Source organism: Muntiacus reevesi, chromosome 19 (genome assembly GCF_963930625.1).
Source record: "Muntiacus reevesi chromosome 19, mMunRee1.1, whole genome shotgun sequence".
In the NCBI taxonomy this organism is placed as follows: Eukaryota; Metazoa; Chordata; class Mammalia; order Artiodactyla; family Cervidae; genus Muntiacus; species Muntiacus reevesi.
Window position 1 is genome coordinate 41,256,490 of NC_089267.1, and position 17,791 is coordinate 41,274,280.

The 17,791-nt window shown below is 38.4% G+C and overlaps 1 protein-coding gene across 4 annotated transcripts in view; it reads left to right on the plus strand.

The window, feature by feature from the left end:
* The window catches only part of ATG5 (autophagy related 5), a 120,683-nt gene that overhangs the window by 52,819 nt on the left and 50,073 nt on the right, over positions 1-17,791 (plus strand). For all 4 annotated transcript variants that reach the window (XM_065911558.1, XM_065911559.1, XM_065911557.1 and 1 more), the window contains one exon: positions 16,806-16,900. In XM_065911558.1, the coding sequence (XP_065767630.1) occupies positions 16,806-16,900 (95 nt within the window). The remainder of the gene's footprint in view (positions 1-16,805; positions 16,901-17,791) is intronic.

Here is a 17,791-nt window from a genome sequence, read left to right on the forward strand (position 1 = left end):
GTTACCTGTTGACAATAGCCATTCTGACAGGTGTGAGGTGATACCTTATTGTGGTTTGAGACTTAATACTTTGCCAGCATTTGTTACCTGTTGACAACAGCCATTCTGACAGGTGTGAGGTGATACCTTATTGTGGTTTTGATTTGCATTCTCCTCATTATTAGCAATGTTGAGCACTTTTTATCAACCTGTTGAAAATGTCTATTCTGCCCATTTTTAAATTGGATTGTTTGGGGAGGGGTGTTGCTGTTGAGTTGCATGAGTTTTTTGTTTATTTTTTGGATATTAACCTCTTGTCAGATAACATGATTTGCAAACATTTTCTCCCATTCAGTAGGTTGTCTTTTCATTTGTTGAGGATTTCTTTTGCTATGCAGAAGTTTTTTGGTTTGATGTAGTTCCACTTGTTTACCTTTGTTGCTTTTGTTGTCAGATTGAAAAAGATTGCCAAGACCTAGGTCACGGTATATGTGCATATGTAGTTTAACTTGTTTTTGAGTGAATTTTTTGTTTTGAAGCTTAATATTGTATTGTTTTTGAGTGAATCTTTTGTTTTGAAACTTAATATTGTATTTCTCCTTCAGAGAACAGAAAACCCCAGTTGCTTCGTCAGTTGTCTCCTGATTGCTTTTCTCTCGAGCAGTGTTTCTCAAAGTGTAGACAGTGGGAAGCATCAGTATTTCCCAGGAACTAAATAGAAGTGCATCCTAAACCAGCTGAATTAGAAATTCTAGGGTAGATCCCCGCAATTCTTGGATCGGGACCCTTCCAGGCGACTGCAATGCTCTGCTGTGTGAGAGCCTCTGCTCCTGAGCAGGATTTCTCAGCCTCTCCACTGTTAGGTATTTTGGACTGGATAATTCTCTGATGCTGGGGTGGTGGAGGGGTACAGGATGTTTGGTAGCTTTCCTGGTCTCTGCCCACTCATGAGAGGCCGGTAACACACTTCTCCCCATTCTCAGTCATGACATTAAAAAATGTCTCCAGACACTGCCAGATACCCCCTCAGCGGCAAAATCACTCCATTTGAGTACGCCTGCTGGGAGGGGTGATGCAGAATTAATGGGTAAAACTGTTTCTCCATTAGAGTAGCAGTGACTGTTTCCTGAATCCCCAAGTTCTGTCCTGGGGACTTACAGCAGCCTTGTAAGATATGTTTGAAAGTTGAAAGCCGGGGCCAGTTTATGTATGAAGGTTCTCATCTGTTCCACCAGCTCAGCTCTGAGGACTAGTGTGTTCATTTGTTACAGTGACTCATGTAGGCTGTATTTGGAACTATATTCTTTAAACAAAAGGACTTTGACTTATAAACAAATTAAAAAGTTATTTTAATCTGTTAACTCTTCTTGTATGTAAACATAACCATGTGAACTTCTTATTGTAAACTTAGTTGTTTCTGGATGCTGAGGGTTATTTTTGCTGACATGACTGTTAAATGACAAATGAATCAACAGTATGCTGTCATTTCAGTAAGACTGTTAACATTTTTGGAGGTAACATGAGTCTTCTGTATTTTCCCTTTTTCTTCTGCTGTTGCCTTTCATCTCCCTCTCCTGTTTTCTCTATGGTACTTGACCTGGTACTGCATATGTTGATAAACACTTCTTTCCCTCTCTTCCCACTCTTAATATAAACTTTTGCCTACTCTCTGACCAATTCTTTATTATCTTTCCAGGGCCTGAATGGCCAGATAAACATTTTAGCTCAATAGTCTGTAATTAATGCTGCCCAGTGTGTTACCTATTCCTAGGTACCTATTTCCTGCACTTTAAAACAAAGATCTAGAAATTACTTTATTGAGAATTTTAGAATTTCAAGCCTCTCCTTTTCCACTCTCCCAGTCCTATCCCTGTGACTTTGCTTACCCCATCTGCCTGTGCAGGCCTGTTCTGACTAATGGCTGTGATAATGAGCTCTAGCTCTCACAGTTCTCTGTATTTAAGATGTTTTTTCTGAACCAAAGAAGTAACTGCAGTTCTCTAACAGTGCTAATTTCTTATTATTCATTGTATGTCTTTTTTATTGCTTTAGAAACTGTAAAAGATTCAGAAATCCTTTTATGCCAATCTGAATCTTTTACAGTTTCTAAAGCAATAAAAAAGACATACAATGAATAATAAGAAATTAGCACTGTTAGAGAACTGCAGTTACTTCTTTGGTTCAGGATTTCTGAATCTTTTACGCATTTAAATATTAAACTATTCCAGTGTTTTAATTAGCATTCAGAGAGTTGCAAGATTTTAACCCAAAAGCTAGAAAACTAGAAAAGAAGCAGCCCATAAAAAATGAGAGCTAAATAAATGAACTTGTATATGTAAGATACATAGTATTCAGTCAGGTTCTGATCATTATCTTCAAAAAGTGAAAGTGAAAATCACTCAGTCGTGTCCAACTCTTTGCGACCCCATGGACTATACAGTTTGTGGAAATCTCTAGGTCAGAATATGGAGTAGGTAGCCTTTCCCTTTTCCAGGGAATCTTCCCACTCCAGGGAAGTTCAAAGTGGCTTCCTATTTAAGCAGCATTTCTTCCAACAAGGTCCCTTTATGATCCATAGTATCTTTGATTCCCTGGCTTTTCTACATCTAGCTTATTTCTGTCTTTCTCAGTAGAGGAGTATTGATAAAATATCCCAAATGCTATTTTTGATTGGAGTTAATTTCCATAAAGGATTTAACCAGAAAGATTTCACTTTACTTCAAATTACTATAAGCCACACTCAGAACTAAACTACATGATATATGCCTCTTTTTCTTAAACTAGCTTCTTATTTTTGTTAATAAATTCAGATTTTTTTCCTACACGTATATTAACCTGCACTTTTCACTTAAGGTGAAATTATTTTTATGTGGGTTTTTTAAACCCTATGAAAACATTTTTGCAAGAAAAAAATTTATTGCTGTTTATTCACTCAGACTATATAAATAGCGTAGCAGGAGCAAGGGAGAAAAGACTGTTAGTGGAGATCTAATATCTGGAAGGGAGGGAGAGACAGGAGCAATTTGCATAGACTCCTTGAGTAAAGGAGAAAGACTTTACATACAGAAGCTTTGCCCTAAAATTTTAATCATTTGTTTTGAGATGTTATATTACTCTCAGAATAATACTCTGTGGGATTCAGATATTTGAATTGTAAATGAATGAATTGAGAAACACTCATAGAATCATTTCAAACGTTAATAACTTTATTCTTGTTTCTACTGGAATTCTTAGACATCTTGATGAGCTTTTAGAATACATTGTCTATATCACTTATTACTAAAAGCTATTGAATACATTTAAAATAATAGTATTTAGTCTAAAATAAATTCACTATAGGAAGTAATAATGTAGTTTATAAAATATTGGGTGGGCCCTATTTTTTGAGGTATGTGTATAATTTTACAAATGAACTTTGTTTTGACAATGAATGAGTTGTTACAATAAATAAATTTGGCAGTAAATGCCACCTGAATAATCCTAGTAGCTGAACTTAAACCATGCTTGAATTTTCCAGTTTTACTCATTATTATCCTTGCCTGCTTTTAAGAGGTAGTTCCTAATTGAGTGATGCTTTCAATTTTATCATGTTGAATTTTTTTTCCTCGTTCTCATTGAAAAATAATGCCTTAATGTACATGTTAAGTGGAAGTTGCATTCGACTCTCTGAGACCCCATGGACTACAGTCCATGGAATTCTCCAAGCCAGGAATACTGCAGCGGGCAGCCTTTCCCTTCTCCCAGGGATCAAACCCAGGTCTCCCACATTGCAGGCAGATTCTTTACCAACTGAGCTACAAGGGAAACCCAAGAACACTGGAGTGGATAGCCTATTCCTTCTCCAGCAGATCTTCCTGAGCCAGGAATCGAACCGGGGTCTCCTGCATTGCAGATGGATTCTTTACCAACTGAGCTATGAGGGAAGCCCCTCGTACATGTTGAAGTAAATATTAAATATTTATTTCTGCAGCAGCTGCTGCTAAGTTCAGTTTGTAATCTGTAACTATCAAAGATGAAATTTGGCTAACTATTATACCTGGCACTACCCATGAATTTTGAAGTATAGGACTCAGGAGTTTTTGATAATATGAACATTCTGTTCATTAATAGTTTCACAGATTCCTGTTAATCATGTGTCATTGGATTGACTCAACCTTGAGTTTTAACAAACAAGCAGTGCTTTTATTTATAGAAGTGTAACTGAACGTTTTCTGTGATATGGTAGCATCTCTGGGTCTACTGGCCCAGTGACCTCAAGCCTTTCCTTTGCCTGCTTTGAGCCCCAGTTTCCCTCAGTAAGTTGCTTTGAAAGCATAAAATCCATTTAGGGTTTTAAAAGAACAGTTAAATTCTGTTCAGGTATGTTATTAATAAATATGATCTCTGAAGTTCTGCTGTAATAAGAACCTGTGACTTTTCACTCTAGCATCACTTGAGTTGTTTTCCACTTCTTTAACAGCCGAACTTCTGACATGCTTTTTACTTAAGCATCTCTCACTTGGTCATCTAAATTAGAAAAGAAGAGGGTGGGGAGGATTTGAACCATCAAGCAGTACTAATACACGATAAAAGACCAGTCAGACAGTCAGACCTATTAGAAATTGTGATAACTTTATGTACGTTAATGACGTCCCCCCTACATATTAAGTGAAGGGAAGATTCTGCGTACTTGTTTTATCTTTTGTTTTTATTCTCTACATCTCCCAGTACTCAATTAGGTACATAATAGGAGTAAACAAACACTTTGATAGATTTATAACTCAACACACATCCTACACAGTAAAAACTTGATTGAGTACACTGTTACTTCTATCAGTTGTTTTCCTTTTCCTTCTCTCTTTCTTGCCTAGAGTTAAACTAGAGATTCATAATATGAACTACTTGCAAGCTGGGGGCTTTTTTTTTTTTTCTTTTTTAACTAGTATTTTTTGCTGTGGATCTTCCTTGCTGTTGGGGCTTTCTTTAGTTCTGGTGTTCTTTGAGGTGCATGGGTTTGTTACTGCGGTGACTTCTGTTGCAGAGCGTGGGCTCCAGGCCTGTGGGCTTCAGTAATTGCAGCACAGAGCTCAGTAGCTGGGGGCCCTGGGCTTAGTTGCCTCACCGCATGTGGAATCTTCCCGTGTCTCCTGCATTGAGGGGCGGATTCTTATCCACTGTACCACCAGGAAAGTCCCGGGACTTCTTTTAAAAAGAGATTTTTCGTATTGCTGCCTTGGACAGATGCAATGGATTTGAAATAGAACAGAATTTACCTGGAATTATATTACATTTACCAAATTTCTGTGATGTCCCAGGCCTGGATATGCATTCTTAGTGATTCTTCACAAGAATTAGATAAACATGATCAACTTTTGAAATGAGAAAATGAGCTTACAGAGCTAGTAAGGAATGGGACCAGGATTTGATCCTAGATCTTTCATTCCAGAAGTCAATGTATTTCCTGTTACATCTGGAGGCTGTTAACTCTGGCTGCATATTAGAATCATCTGGGAGTTTACAATAAGTACAGTTCCAGGGATTCTGGAGTGAGACCTTAGTATTTTTTCAAAAGCTCCTCAAGTGATTCAAGTGGGCCACTAAAAATGAGAGGTGTTGCATTGTATATTGCATCCCCAGTGACCACTGGTGCCCCCCCCCCCTTTTCAATCTTTCCGTATTTGTCTGTGAGTAATCATTAATAAAATTTTCTCATTTACAGTTTCTTATCAGAAGCATGAGGAATTTGTGTTAGCATAAAGACAGAATATCCTGCATAATAAACTTTACAAAGATATAGTGAGTATAATGTAGTATCTTTACTCTGTTGGTCTTTCAAAAATCAAAATAGATTTTTATTTTTGTCTTAAGATTTTGGAGTGCTCTAATGAAGTGAAAATGGGCTTGGTAACAAGTTAAAGTTGTTTCTGGCTGTCTCAACTTGGGAAAGTGATAAACTGTGATTCAACCTGAGAGAAAAAATACTTTCTCAGTTTATAGTCATTTTGAAAGGTAATCTGTTTAAAAATCTATAGGTGATTTATGCAGGTGTACATTTCATTAATTAGTCTTGGCCTACCACTGTGCTATAGCTCTGTAAATCTCTTTTTGGAAAACAAGCTACTTTAAAAATTGTCATTTAGAGTCAGTGAAGACTTGAATATAATTGAAGGTCCTTCTTCCATTTTTTAATTTTGAATCCTTTTTATGTTGTTACTGGCCCTGTTTGGAAATAAGTTTGAAGTAAATGTTTCTTAATAAGTTAGAATACAGTAACTGAATTATGTCCGTTAAAAATAGTTACTGGGATTGTTTTGGAAGACATTTAAGATGATGTAACTTGCAGTTATGGTTTACTGATTGATGATGTTGAAATTAAAATTTACAACTCTGACTTTTTCAATACTTAGTAAGATTAGTTCCTTTTTTTTTTTTTAAGTTTCCAGCAATATTTTTTAAACCATTTATAAAGTAACTAGTTTGTACTGGCTCCATTTGTAGACCTTTGCTATAAAGTATATAACTGTGAGCCTCTCATCTACCTAGATTAACAAGAAACCTCTTTTTTTTTTCCCATCATGCTTATCTCCTCTCCCCTAACATTTTAAGACTTGTTAGGAGAGAGAAGGATTGAGAAGGAATGGTTATTAGATGGTTAAGTTAGGAGAGGTGGAATTCATGCCAGCCTGCCAAGACTGGAGGACCACTTGGATGTTCTTGGACCACCTTTCCTGCTCCCACCACTGTTTCATGATATGGCTGGAGATTGATGCATTGAAAGTTGATGGCAGGTAAATGGCAATTAAGTTGTTCCCACAGAGTGAAAAGATAGGGCCTTACAGGGTAGTTGAAAGGGTTGGAGGGAGCCAAGGGGCTATAAAAGGAATCCAGTGTTGTAAAGGGTTACAGCTGGATTGCATTATGGCGCTGACTCTCCCCACCGTGACTAGCAAAGGCCCTCAGTTGCATAACTTACGGGAGGCAACATTCACATAGAATTTCATGTGAATATTGCAGACTCCGTGGTTGTGAGCCAGGCTGAACACTCCAACAATCTTGTGATGATGGGGTTTTGGCAGAACCACTTTTTCATACTGATTTTGACCCTTCACTTACCTTGTTACTGAATCTGTGTGTAGAGGCTTGGCGTCTTCTCTTGTTGAGAAGCCTAAGAGACAAAATGCTTAGTGTAGCACTGACTTTGTGCCAAGTACCGTTCTCGGTATTTGGTACATATGAAATCATTATTCCTTCCAGTGACTCTACAAATACTATTAATAATATCTTGATTTTACAAATGAAGACATTGATACACAAGTTTTAAAGTGTTGCTCAACTCACCCAGCTATTAAGTGGCAGAGCCAGAAAGCAGACCCAGGCAGTGTGGCTCCGCAGTGTCTGCTTTCCCATTGTGCTCTGCTGCGTTTGTGATGCCTTTTTGTTGCTCCACATTATTGAAGTCAGTCATGTGTTTAGTTGTTTAATCATTGAACAAACATTCATCGAGCATGTACTTTGTGCCAGGCGTTTTCTAGGGCTGAAGACAAAGGCCTTGCCCTCATAGAACTTATATTTTAGTTGGGAGACAGAGACATGTTTAGAAGAAAATAAAAAAAATACTTCAGCTAGAATTATAAGGAAAGCCTTCCCTGAGGGGGCGACACTTCCATGGAGACTTGAATGGTGAGAAAGAAGCAGCTCTGTGAAGATGAGAAAAGTGAGGATTCCAAGCCTCTAACTGTGACATGGGAAGAAGCTTGGTGCTTTCCAGAGACAGGAAGGTAGCATGATCTCGGGCTTTAGTAAGTAAGCAGATTGGTAGACAGTGAGGTCTCAGAGAGATGCAGAAACCGTTGTATTCCAAGGGGGTGGGAGGGGGCTGAAAGGAACCTGCTTCCTGGGCAGGAAGTATTTTATCCACAGCGACGGGTTGGTTGCTTGTATGCAGTTCTGAGTGGGGTGCTGTCTGCCCCATTCATAACCAGTAAGGAGATGCAATGGATTTTTTGTTTTTAATGACGATTCTAGTACTTAGCTTCAAATAACCATATTGTTGAAGTATATTACAAAGCATTATTCCTTATGGTCCCTTAGAAAAATGTTTGGAAATTTATTCATTCATGACATGATTTGATTTGTATAAAAAGCGCCTTCTGGATCTGTTTTGGGGATGCAGGTAGAAGAGCGGAGACCAGATAGGAGACTGTCACAATGGTTCAGATGAGAGACGATAGTGGTTTAGGTGAAAGTTGTCGCAATGAATATAGAGAGGATTACACTGTCAAAATATATATTGATGCCTCTCCTGATGCCAGTTTTCTAGACTGCGAGTTACAGCATCTTTATTCCAAGAGTCAGTCCCAGGAATTGGCTTTTTTAAAATAGCACTTCTCTTTTAGGGCAAAAGGATATGGTAGTCCCTCCTTATTCATGGTTTTGTTTTCACAGTTTCACTTTCCTGTGGGCATACATGGTCTGAAAATATTAAATGAAAAATTCCAGAAATATAATATTCATCAGTTTTAAGTTGTATGCTGTCCTGAGCAGCATGATGAAGTCTCACTCTGTCTGACTTCAGCATGTGAAGTATAAGGGATGGTTGCAGCGTATCCACACTATGTTTTACCCTCCCATGAGTCTCATAGTATCTGTCACAGTTATCACATCAGCATTGGGATTCCAGTACTTCTGTTCAGGTAACTCTTTTTTCACTTAATGGTGGTCCCAAATTGTTAGTGATGCTGGCAACTAGATGGTCTCTTACTGTGCCTAATTTATAAATTAATCTTTATTATGAGTGTATGTACAGGAAAAAAGCATAGTACGTATGGGACTCATGGATACGTAGTGATGTCCACCGTTTCAGGTGTCCACTGAGGGTCTTGGGACATATCCCCAGTGGAGAAGGGGAGACTACTATAAATGTCTTCTCTCAGTTTACTCTGAGACAGTGAGAGGCCAGGTCAAAAATTTTCTCAGATTCAGATTCTATTGCTCTTTTGATTAGCTCCAACAACAGATTCCCCAGAGTACAATCCTGCTTCCAAGATGAGTGTTTATGAACAGAATTAAGTGCTGGCCTTAAGGATTGTTTCTCCTCTCAGCCTTATTACAGAGGCCAGCCTACTTCTGTCTTCAGGATGAATTTTCAGGGGTCCTCGAAGTTTTCAAGGCTTCTTTGTTTTGATTAGGACCTCCCCACCAGATATATCTCAGTAACAAAGCCTCAAACAGAAGGGCTCATGGAAATGTGTGGGTGTGGCTCTGTTGAGCAGCATCTGAGCCCCAGTGGACGTGCTGCGGTGTGTAGATGCTCCCTCCCTGGATCAGCCTGTCAGTTCAGTTCAATAGCTCAGTCATATCTGACTCTGCAACCCCGTGGACTGCAGCACGCCAGGCCTCCCTGTCCATCACCAGCTCCCGGAGCCTGCTCAGACTCACGTCCATTGAGGCATTGATGCCATCAGTTGGTCAGCTGACTGTCCTGTTAGTATGTGACTCAGAGGACAAATGAGTTTGAGGATACAGGTCACTCATTTAACACAGATGGGTTTTTTTGCCCTCTGATTTTTTTTCACAAAGATGTTTACTGTATTACAGTGTGAAGGAACTGGGCTTCCCTGGTGGCTCAGACGGTAAAGAATGTACCTGGCAATGCAGGAGACCTGAGTTTGATCCCTGGGTCAGGAAAATCCCCTGGAGAATGGAATGGCAACCCATTCCAATATTCTTGCCTGGAAAATCCCCGTGGACAGAGGATCCTGGCGGGCTGTAGTCCATGGGGTCACAAAGATACAACTGCTCAGATACGACTAGGCAACTAACACACACACACGTGAAGAAATTAATTCAAATAGATCTATACTTGGATATGCTTTCTGTTGCAAAGCTTGAAAGCCTCTGGTCAAAACTCTGCATCTATCACATGGCCGCTTGTAGTATTGATTTGAATAATACTGTTGATAAATCCATAATTTTCTGAGGAATGGGTTCCCTTCAGCAGTAATTTTCAGCCATTTGCTTTTCTCTTCCAAGAAAAGCTCAAAGCCTGTGTTTCATGAGCCGTCAAGATCTGACACTTAGTTAGGGTGCTATAAATCTATTCTTTTTGACATCACAGACTTGCAGGAAGTGGAATGGTATGCATGTGGGGGCCATTTCAGCCCTTCCCTATGGTTCTGTCCAAGCCAGCAATACCACAGTGCTGAAATGAGGCTGGGGTGCCATCCTTTAGAGGACCTCCATGTCTGCCATGGGATCTTGTAAACAAATAGGTTATTTGTACCATTTGAATATTAAAAAATTATTTGCCTTGAGTTCTTAATAAAGCTTAAGTGGAAAAACAGATACATCCTTTAAAATTGCCACTTTTTTCTGCAGCCTTTTCACTGTAAGGAATGAAGAACACAAATTAATCAATTTATTTCTGTGCTGCTTAGGAAGATCTTGGTTTAAAATTGTTTCTCTGGATTTTTAAAAATTTCCAAGACCAAAATAAAAGCTTAATTCATTAGCGAGTGAAAAAAAATTTTGGTTGCCACCAGCGTTCTGAGAAATCCTATTTTTAATATCTTTTAAAAAAAGTGGATTGACTTTCTCGAGCACAGGCCTTCAATTTTGTGATTGTCGATTGGGTAACTATCCTAAAGGATTGTTAAATTAAAAATACAGAAACCAACTTAGCAGTCATATTCGTAATAACTCGAAAGAAAGAAAGAAATTAAAAGAAAATAATTTTTCTTTCCTGGAGAATGGAATGGCAACCCATTCCAATATTCTTGCCTGGAAAATCCCCGTGGACAGAGGATCCTGGCGGGCTGTAGTCCATGGGGTCACAAAGATACAACTGCTCAGATACGACTAGGCAACTAACACACACACACGTGAAGAAATTAATTCAAATAGAATTAATCTGTGTGCAGATGCGGTGTGCAGGGTGAGAAGTGTATAAGTTACCTTCTTTTCCGTTTTTCTTTGGATAAGCTAAGTGACTGCTAGTTTTAATTTTCTTCTGTCAATACTTAGTTGTTTGTTTTGTTTTAGAATTAGAACTCATTTGAAAACTCTTGAAATAGATGCATGTTTACCTAAATTTACAGTTTAAAACATGAGTAGCTGAAGACCACGGAGCCTCTTTCACTTGTAGGTTCTGTTTTCATGGCAATAACTCAGTTCCAGTATTTAAAGTACTGCTTGGTAACAAATTAATATGCACTTGATTCATTAACATGTAGGAAATTAACAGTACATCCTTGCTCCAACTTTATTTAATTATTGGCTAGGGGTTAGAAGAGATCCTACTATTACAAAACCCAGTGTGAAAGACATTTGGTTATACACTTAAACTCAGCACTGATTTTCTTTTAATTTCTTTCTATTTGTGTCTTTCCTGTTAATAACTTTGACTTAGAAAAGTTAGATTATTTTTGGTTAGAATGTTTTTGATGTTATTGAGGAAATGCTAGTCTTATGTAAGAACATATTATGTTTATAAGACAAGTAATCTAATATAAATTAATACAGATCCTTTATTATGTCTTTATTCCTTTTAAACATAGTTATATCAGACTAGGTTCAGTCAGGAGATAGAAACCACACAAAGGGTTGAATAGATTGTTTTATTTGTAGAATTATTACACTCTGATAAAAGAGTGACAGGATATATAAGAAAATCAGACCTGGTACCCTAGGGCTAAAGAGGAAGTTCACACTTCCCAGGAGCCCCTTCCCAGGGCTGGGTTTCGATATCATTGAAGAAGGTATATTCCAGCACATTGGATTAGTAGAGAAAGTCTCTGTTTTGCCAGGCTGGAGCAGGCCTGCAGTTGCTGGGAAATCAGGAAAACCTGGAGTGTGGGCCACCAGCAGCAAGTGGCACGGGCAAGCAGAGGGAATGGCAGCTCTGGGAAGCTGTAGGTCAGGCACCCACATGGGCCTGCAGAGGAAAGCAGGGCACTGTTAGGGGACTGCGGTGTGCAGATGCAGGCAGGAGCCGCTTTCTCCTGCAGTGTCCTTCCAGTACTCTACTGAGAAAGTTTAATGTGGTTGGCAAGGTAGTGTGTGTGTGTGTCACTTGGTCATGTCCAACTCTATGCGACTCCGTGGACTATAGCCCACCAGGCTCCTCTGTTCATGGAATTCTCCAGGTAAGAATACTCCATGCCCTTCTCCAGGGGATCTTCCTGACCCATGGTTTGAACCTAGAGATACTTAAAGAAATTGTGTTCATTATGCCATGTATATATTGAAAGCCAGATTTGGAGCTGAGAGTCAGTAAATTGATAATGTGCATAGTAATGTCTCTTTTTCCGGTTTTGCGATATAGGTATGTGAAAGCTTTTTACTATTTTTCTGTACTTTTTATTTGTGTTTGCTTTCCTCCTGTTGACATTATGAGTCAGATAACTCTTGGCTGTGGAAGCTGTCCTATGCATTATAGTATGTTTAGCAGCATCCGTGTCCTTCACCCACTAGATGTTAGTAACACACACATATATTGGTGACATCCAAAAATATCCCCAGACCCAAGGGAGGCAAAATCTTCCCTGCTTAAGGATCCCTCCTTTAGCTCATTTCCCCCTCTCTATTAGAAACAGTATATATCTTTCATTAGTAAAGGTTTGCTTGTGGTTCTTAAATGTTTTATTTTAATAAGGAAGTTGTCTTAAGTAATTACAAAATTTTATTTTTAGAAAAGCTATTAGAACTATTTAGTCTGACTGTCTTTATTTCTTTTTTTTTTTTCTTTATTTTTTTAAATTTTTTTATTTTTCAGTGGGTTTTGTCATACATTGATATGAATCAGCCATAGAGTTACACGTATTCCCCATACCGGTCCCCCATCCCACCTCCCTCTCCACCCGATTCCTCTGGGTCTTCCCAGCCCACCAGGCCCGAGCACTTGACTCATGCATCCCACCTGGGCTGGTGGTCTGTTTTCACCTTGACTGTCTTTATTTCATCTGTAAGTGAATTATGGCAGAGTTTTCAGTTGGTTTATTTCTAGTCACCTCGATGGAAAAGGTCAGTTTTCATCCCAGTCCCAAAAAAAAGGCAATGCCAAACAATGCTCAAACTACCACACAATTGCACTCTTCTCACACGCTAGTAAAGTAATGCTTAAAATTCTCCAAGCCAGGCTTCAGCAGTATGTAAACCATCAACTTCCAGATGTTCAAGCTGGAGTTAGAAAAGGCAGAGGAACCAGAGATCAAATTGCCAACATCTGTTGGATCATTGAAAAAACAAGAGAGTTCCAGAAAAACATCTATTTCTGCTTTATTGACTATGGCAAAGCCTTTGACTGTGTGGATCACAATACACTGTGGAAAATTCTGAAAGAGATGGGAATACCAGAGCACCTGACCTGCCTCCTGAGAAACCTGTATGTAGGTCAGGAAGCAACAGTTAGAACTGGACATGGGACAACAGACTAGTTCCAAATAGGAAAAGGAGTATGTCAGGGCTATATATTGTCACCCTGCTTATTTAACTTCTGTGCAGAGTACATCATGAGAAACGCTAGGCTGGATGAAGCACAAGGTGGAATCAAGGTTGCCAGGAGAAATAATCTCAGATATGCAGATGACACCACCCGAATGGCGGAAAGAGAAGAACTGAAGAGCCTCTTGATAAAAGTGAAAGAGGAGAGTGAAAAAGTTGGCTTAAAGCTCAACATTCAGAAGACTAAGATCATGGTATCTGGTCCCATCACTTCATGCGAATAGATGGGAAACAGTGGGAACAGTATCAGACTATTTTTTTGGGCTCCCAAATCACTGCACGTGGTGACTGCAGCCAGGAAATTAAAAGACACTTGCTCCTTGGAAGAAAAGTTACGACCAACCTAGACAGTTTATTAAAAAACAGAGACATTACTTTGCCAACAAAAGTCCGTCTAGTCAGAGCTATGGTTTTTCCAGTAGTCATGTGTGGATGTGAGAGTTGGACTATAAAGAAAGCTGAGCACTGAAGAATTAATGCTTTTGAACTGAGGTGTTGGAGAAGACTCTTGAGAGTCCCTTGGACTGCAAGGAGACCCAACCAGTCCATCCTAAAGGAGATCCGTCCTGAATATTCATTGGAAGGACTGATGCTGAAGCTGAAACTCCAGTACTTTGGCTACCTAATGCGAAGAATTGACTCATTTGAAAAGACCGTTATGCTGGGAAAGATTGAAGGCAGGAGGAGAAGGGAACGACAGAGGATGAGATGGATGGCATCACCAACTCAGTGGACATGAGTTTGAGTAAACTCTGGGAGTTGGTGATGGACAGGGAGGCCTGGTGTGTTGCAGTCCATGGGGTTGCAAAGAATCGGACACGACTGAGCGACTGAACTGAACTGAGTCACCTAGCTATTTTGTTGGAGGCCTAGGATTAGAATCCAAAAAATTTTAATGAATAGTCATGTATTTAGTTCTGCTATTCATTCAAGAACATATGTTATGCATGCACTGTAGTAGGTGCTAGAGATTTAATGAGGCAGTAGTAAAATTTCAGCAATGCATTAAGAATCACTTTAGTTATCACATTCTTGTTTGATACTTGATAGTAGAAAGATAATTTTTAAAAGATATTGAATGAATGATTGATTCATATATGAAAGGACTGTGGTTAAAGGAGCTACTCTTAGCATTAAGATACAGTTTTGTGGTTCCAACTATTGAAACGGTTGTGGGCTTTGAATCAGAAGACCAAGAGTCTGGTTTTGGTTCTTAACGAAACTCCTAACAGGCTGGACCTTAGTTGTCATCTGTGAAATTGCCCTGGACCGACTGGGTTCTAAATTCCCTATGCTACCAGTTCTATTGTAGTATGAGTCTTTCCTCAGATTGGGATTAAAAATGAGACTAGAGAAGGCCTAGAGGCTGTCACAGTCATCTAGGACAGGGCTATAAGAAGAAACAAATAAATTTTGTTCTTTACGTATAACTGTGATGGCTCAAGCAGTATGAATAGATAGCCAGTAAATTGGGTTGAGGTGAGTCTAGTAGTAGAGAATATGCTTTAATACAGGTTCATCTGAAATTCTGGAGTATTCATGTACTTTAAAGAGACTTAATTCTGAGATGAATTTCTATATATAAAAAATATCTTAAGGTAGAATTCTGGGTGAGTTCAAGGTGTTAAAAAAACAACACAGAGAATGGGAAAAAATAGCTGTATATTATTTACCAGATAAGGGGCTTATATCCAGAATTCATAGAGAACTCTTATAATATTCTACAACAAAGAGATAACCCAATTAAAAAGAGGATGAAGGATTTGATAGATATTTCTCTAAAGAAAATATGTAAATGGCTGGTAAACAAATGAAAGTATACTTAGCATAATTAGTGTTTATTGTTGTTTAGTCACCAAGTTCTGTCTGACTTTTTTGTGGGCCCCATGAATTGTAGCCCGTCAGACTCCTCTGTCCATGGGATTTCCCAGGCAAGAATACTTGAGTGGGTTGCTGTTTCCTTCTCTAGGGGATCTTCCAGGCCCAGGGATCAAACCTGTATCTCCTGCATTGGCAGGTGGATTTTTAACCACTGAATCACCTGGAAAGCTCATAATTAGGGAAATGGAAATCAAAACCATAAGGGGATACCACTTCACACTCACTAGAATGACAGTAATGAAGGTGAACAGTAACGTATTGGCAAGTTTGTGGACAAATCAGAACCTTCATACGTTGTTGGTAGAAATGCAAAATGGTGTGGCCTCTTTGAAAAACAGTTTGGTAATTCCTCCAAGCGTAGTTACCATGCGGCACATAAACAGTTACTTTATAACTCAGCAATTCCATTCTTACAGTAGTGTACGCAAGAAAATTGAAAATATGCATCCACACAAAAACTTTTATGTGAATATTCATGGTAGCATTATTCATAATAGCGAGAAAGTGAAAACAGTGCAAATGTCCACAAACTGATAATGGGTAAACAAAAGGTGGTATCGCCATACAACGAAATATCATTTGGTCATGAAAATGAATGAAGTTATGATACATGCTACAACATGAATAAACCTTGAAAACATAGTAAGAGAAGAAACAAAAAAGACCACATATTATATGATTCCATTTATATGAAATGTTTGGAGTAGAATAGAGATTAGTGATTTCCAGCAGATGAGGGGAGGGGATAATTATTAATGGATATGGGTTTCTTTTGGGAATGATGAAAATGTTCTAAAGTTACATGTTAGCAACTCATTGTATTTAAAAACACTCAGTTATATATTTCAGAAGAGTGAATTTTATATAGTGTATGAATTATATATCAGTAAAGTTTGTTTTTTAAAAATCAAGCCTGACATTTTAAAAAGGAATTGTTTAATCAGTCTGAGATTAAAAGTGCAACTGACAGTTATTTCTCAAGTGTCAGTTTCACATTTCTTTCAAAGCCTGTCCTATAATCTTATGTTTTTGCTGTTTAACATGTACTATATTTGGTGTTTTTTACTTTATTTCCTTAAATAAGTTCTGGTTAAACTTTAGGTCACTGGAAGCTGTGCCTTTATAGTTTAGACAGTAGGAATAAGATCAAGAGAATCAAGACATTCATCAATCCCTGATGTTTTTGCCATGATACCCCAAGTAGTCATAATCTGTTTAGGGTTTCTCTTATGAGAAAAAAGGTCTAATAAAAATATCTAGGAAGAAGCAGCAACAATAATGTAGAAAAAATTAATTTTATATCTTGCTTCATGTTTAGTTATGGCAAGGTAAGTTTAAGAAGAAATAATATATAAATAATGCCCTTTCAGAAATTTCTATGAGAATGGATGTTTAACAGTTTTCATCTCTTCGTATGAGATATTAAATTATAATATACACCTTTAATAAATAATTTGTCGTTACAGACAGATTTGACCAGTTTTGGGCCATCAATCGGAAACTCATGGAATATCCTGCAGAAGAAAATGGATTTCGTTATATCCCTTTCAGAATATACCAGGTAGGAAGTAACATCTTGAACAATACCAACTTATGAAAGCCTTGAACATCTTACTTCTTTTTTTTTTTTATTTTTGTTGCCATTATATATATATATATTTTTTTTTTTCATTTATTTTTATTAGTTGGAGGCTAATCACTTTACAATACCGCAGTGGGTCTTGTCATACTTTGACATGAATCAGCCATGGATTTACATGTATTCCCCATCCCGATCCCCCCTCCCACCTCCCTCTCTACCCAATCCCTCTGGGTCCTCCCAGTGCACCAGGCCCGAGCACTTGTCTCATGCATCCAACCTGGGCTGGTGATCTGTTTCACTATAGATAATATACATGCTATTCTCTCGAAACATCCCACCCTTGCCTTCTTCCATAGAGTCCAAAAGTCTGTTCTGTACATCTGTGTCTCTTTTTCTATTTTGCATATAGGGTTATCATTACCATCTTTCTAAATTCCATACATATATGTTTGTATGATGTAATGTTCTTTATCTTTCTGGCTTACTTCACTCTGTATAATGGGCTCCAGTTTCATCCATCTCATTAGAACTGATTCAAATGAATTCTTTTTAATGGCTGAGTAATAATCCATGGTGTATATGTACCACAGCTTCCTTATCCATTCGTTTGCTGATGGGCATCTAGGTTGCTTCCATGTCCTGGCTATTATAAACAGTACTGCGATGAACATTGGGGTGCACGTGTCTCTTTCAGATCTGGTTTCCTTGGTGTGTATGCCCAGCAGTGGTATTGCTGGGTCATATGGCAGTTCTATTTCCAGTTTTTTAAGAAATCTCTACACTGTTCTCCATAGCAGCTGTACTAGTTTGCCTTCCCACCAACAGTGTAAGAGGGTTCCCTTTTCTCCACACCCCCTCCAGCATTTATTG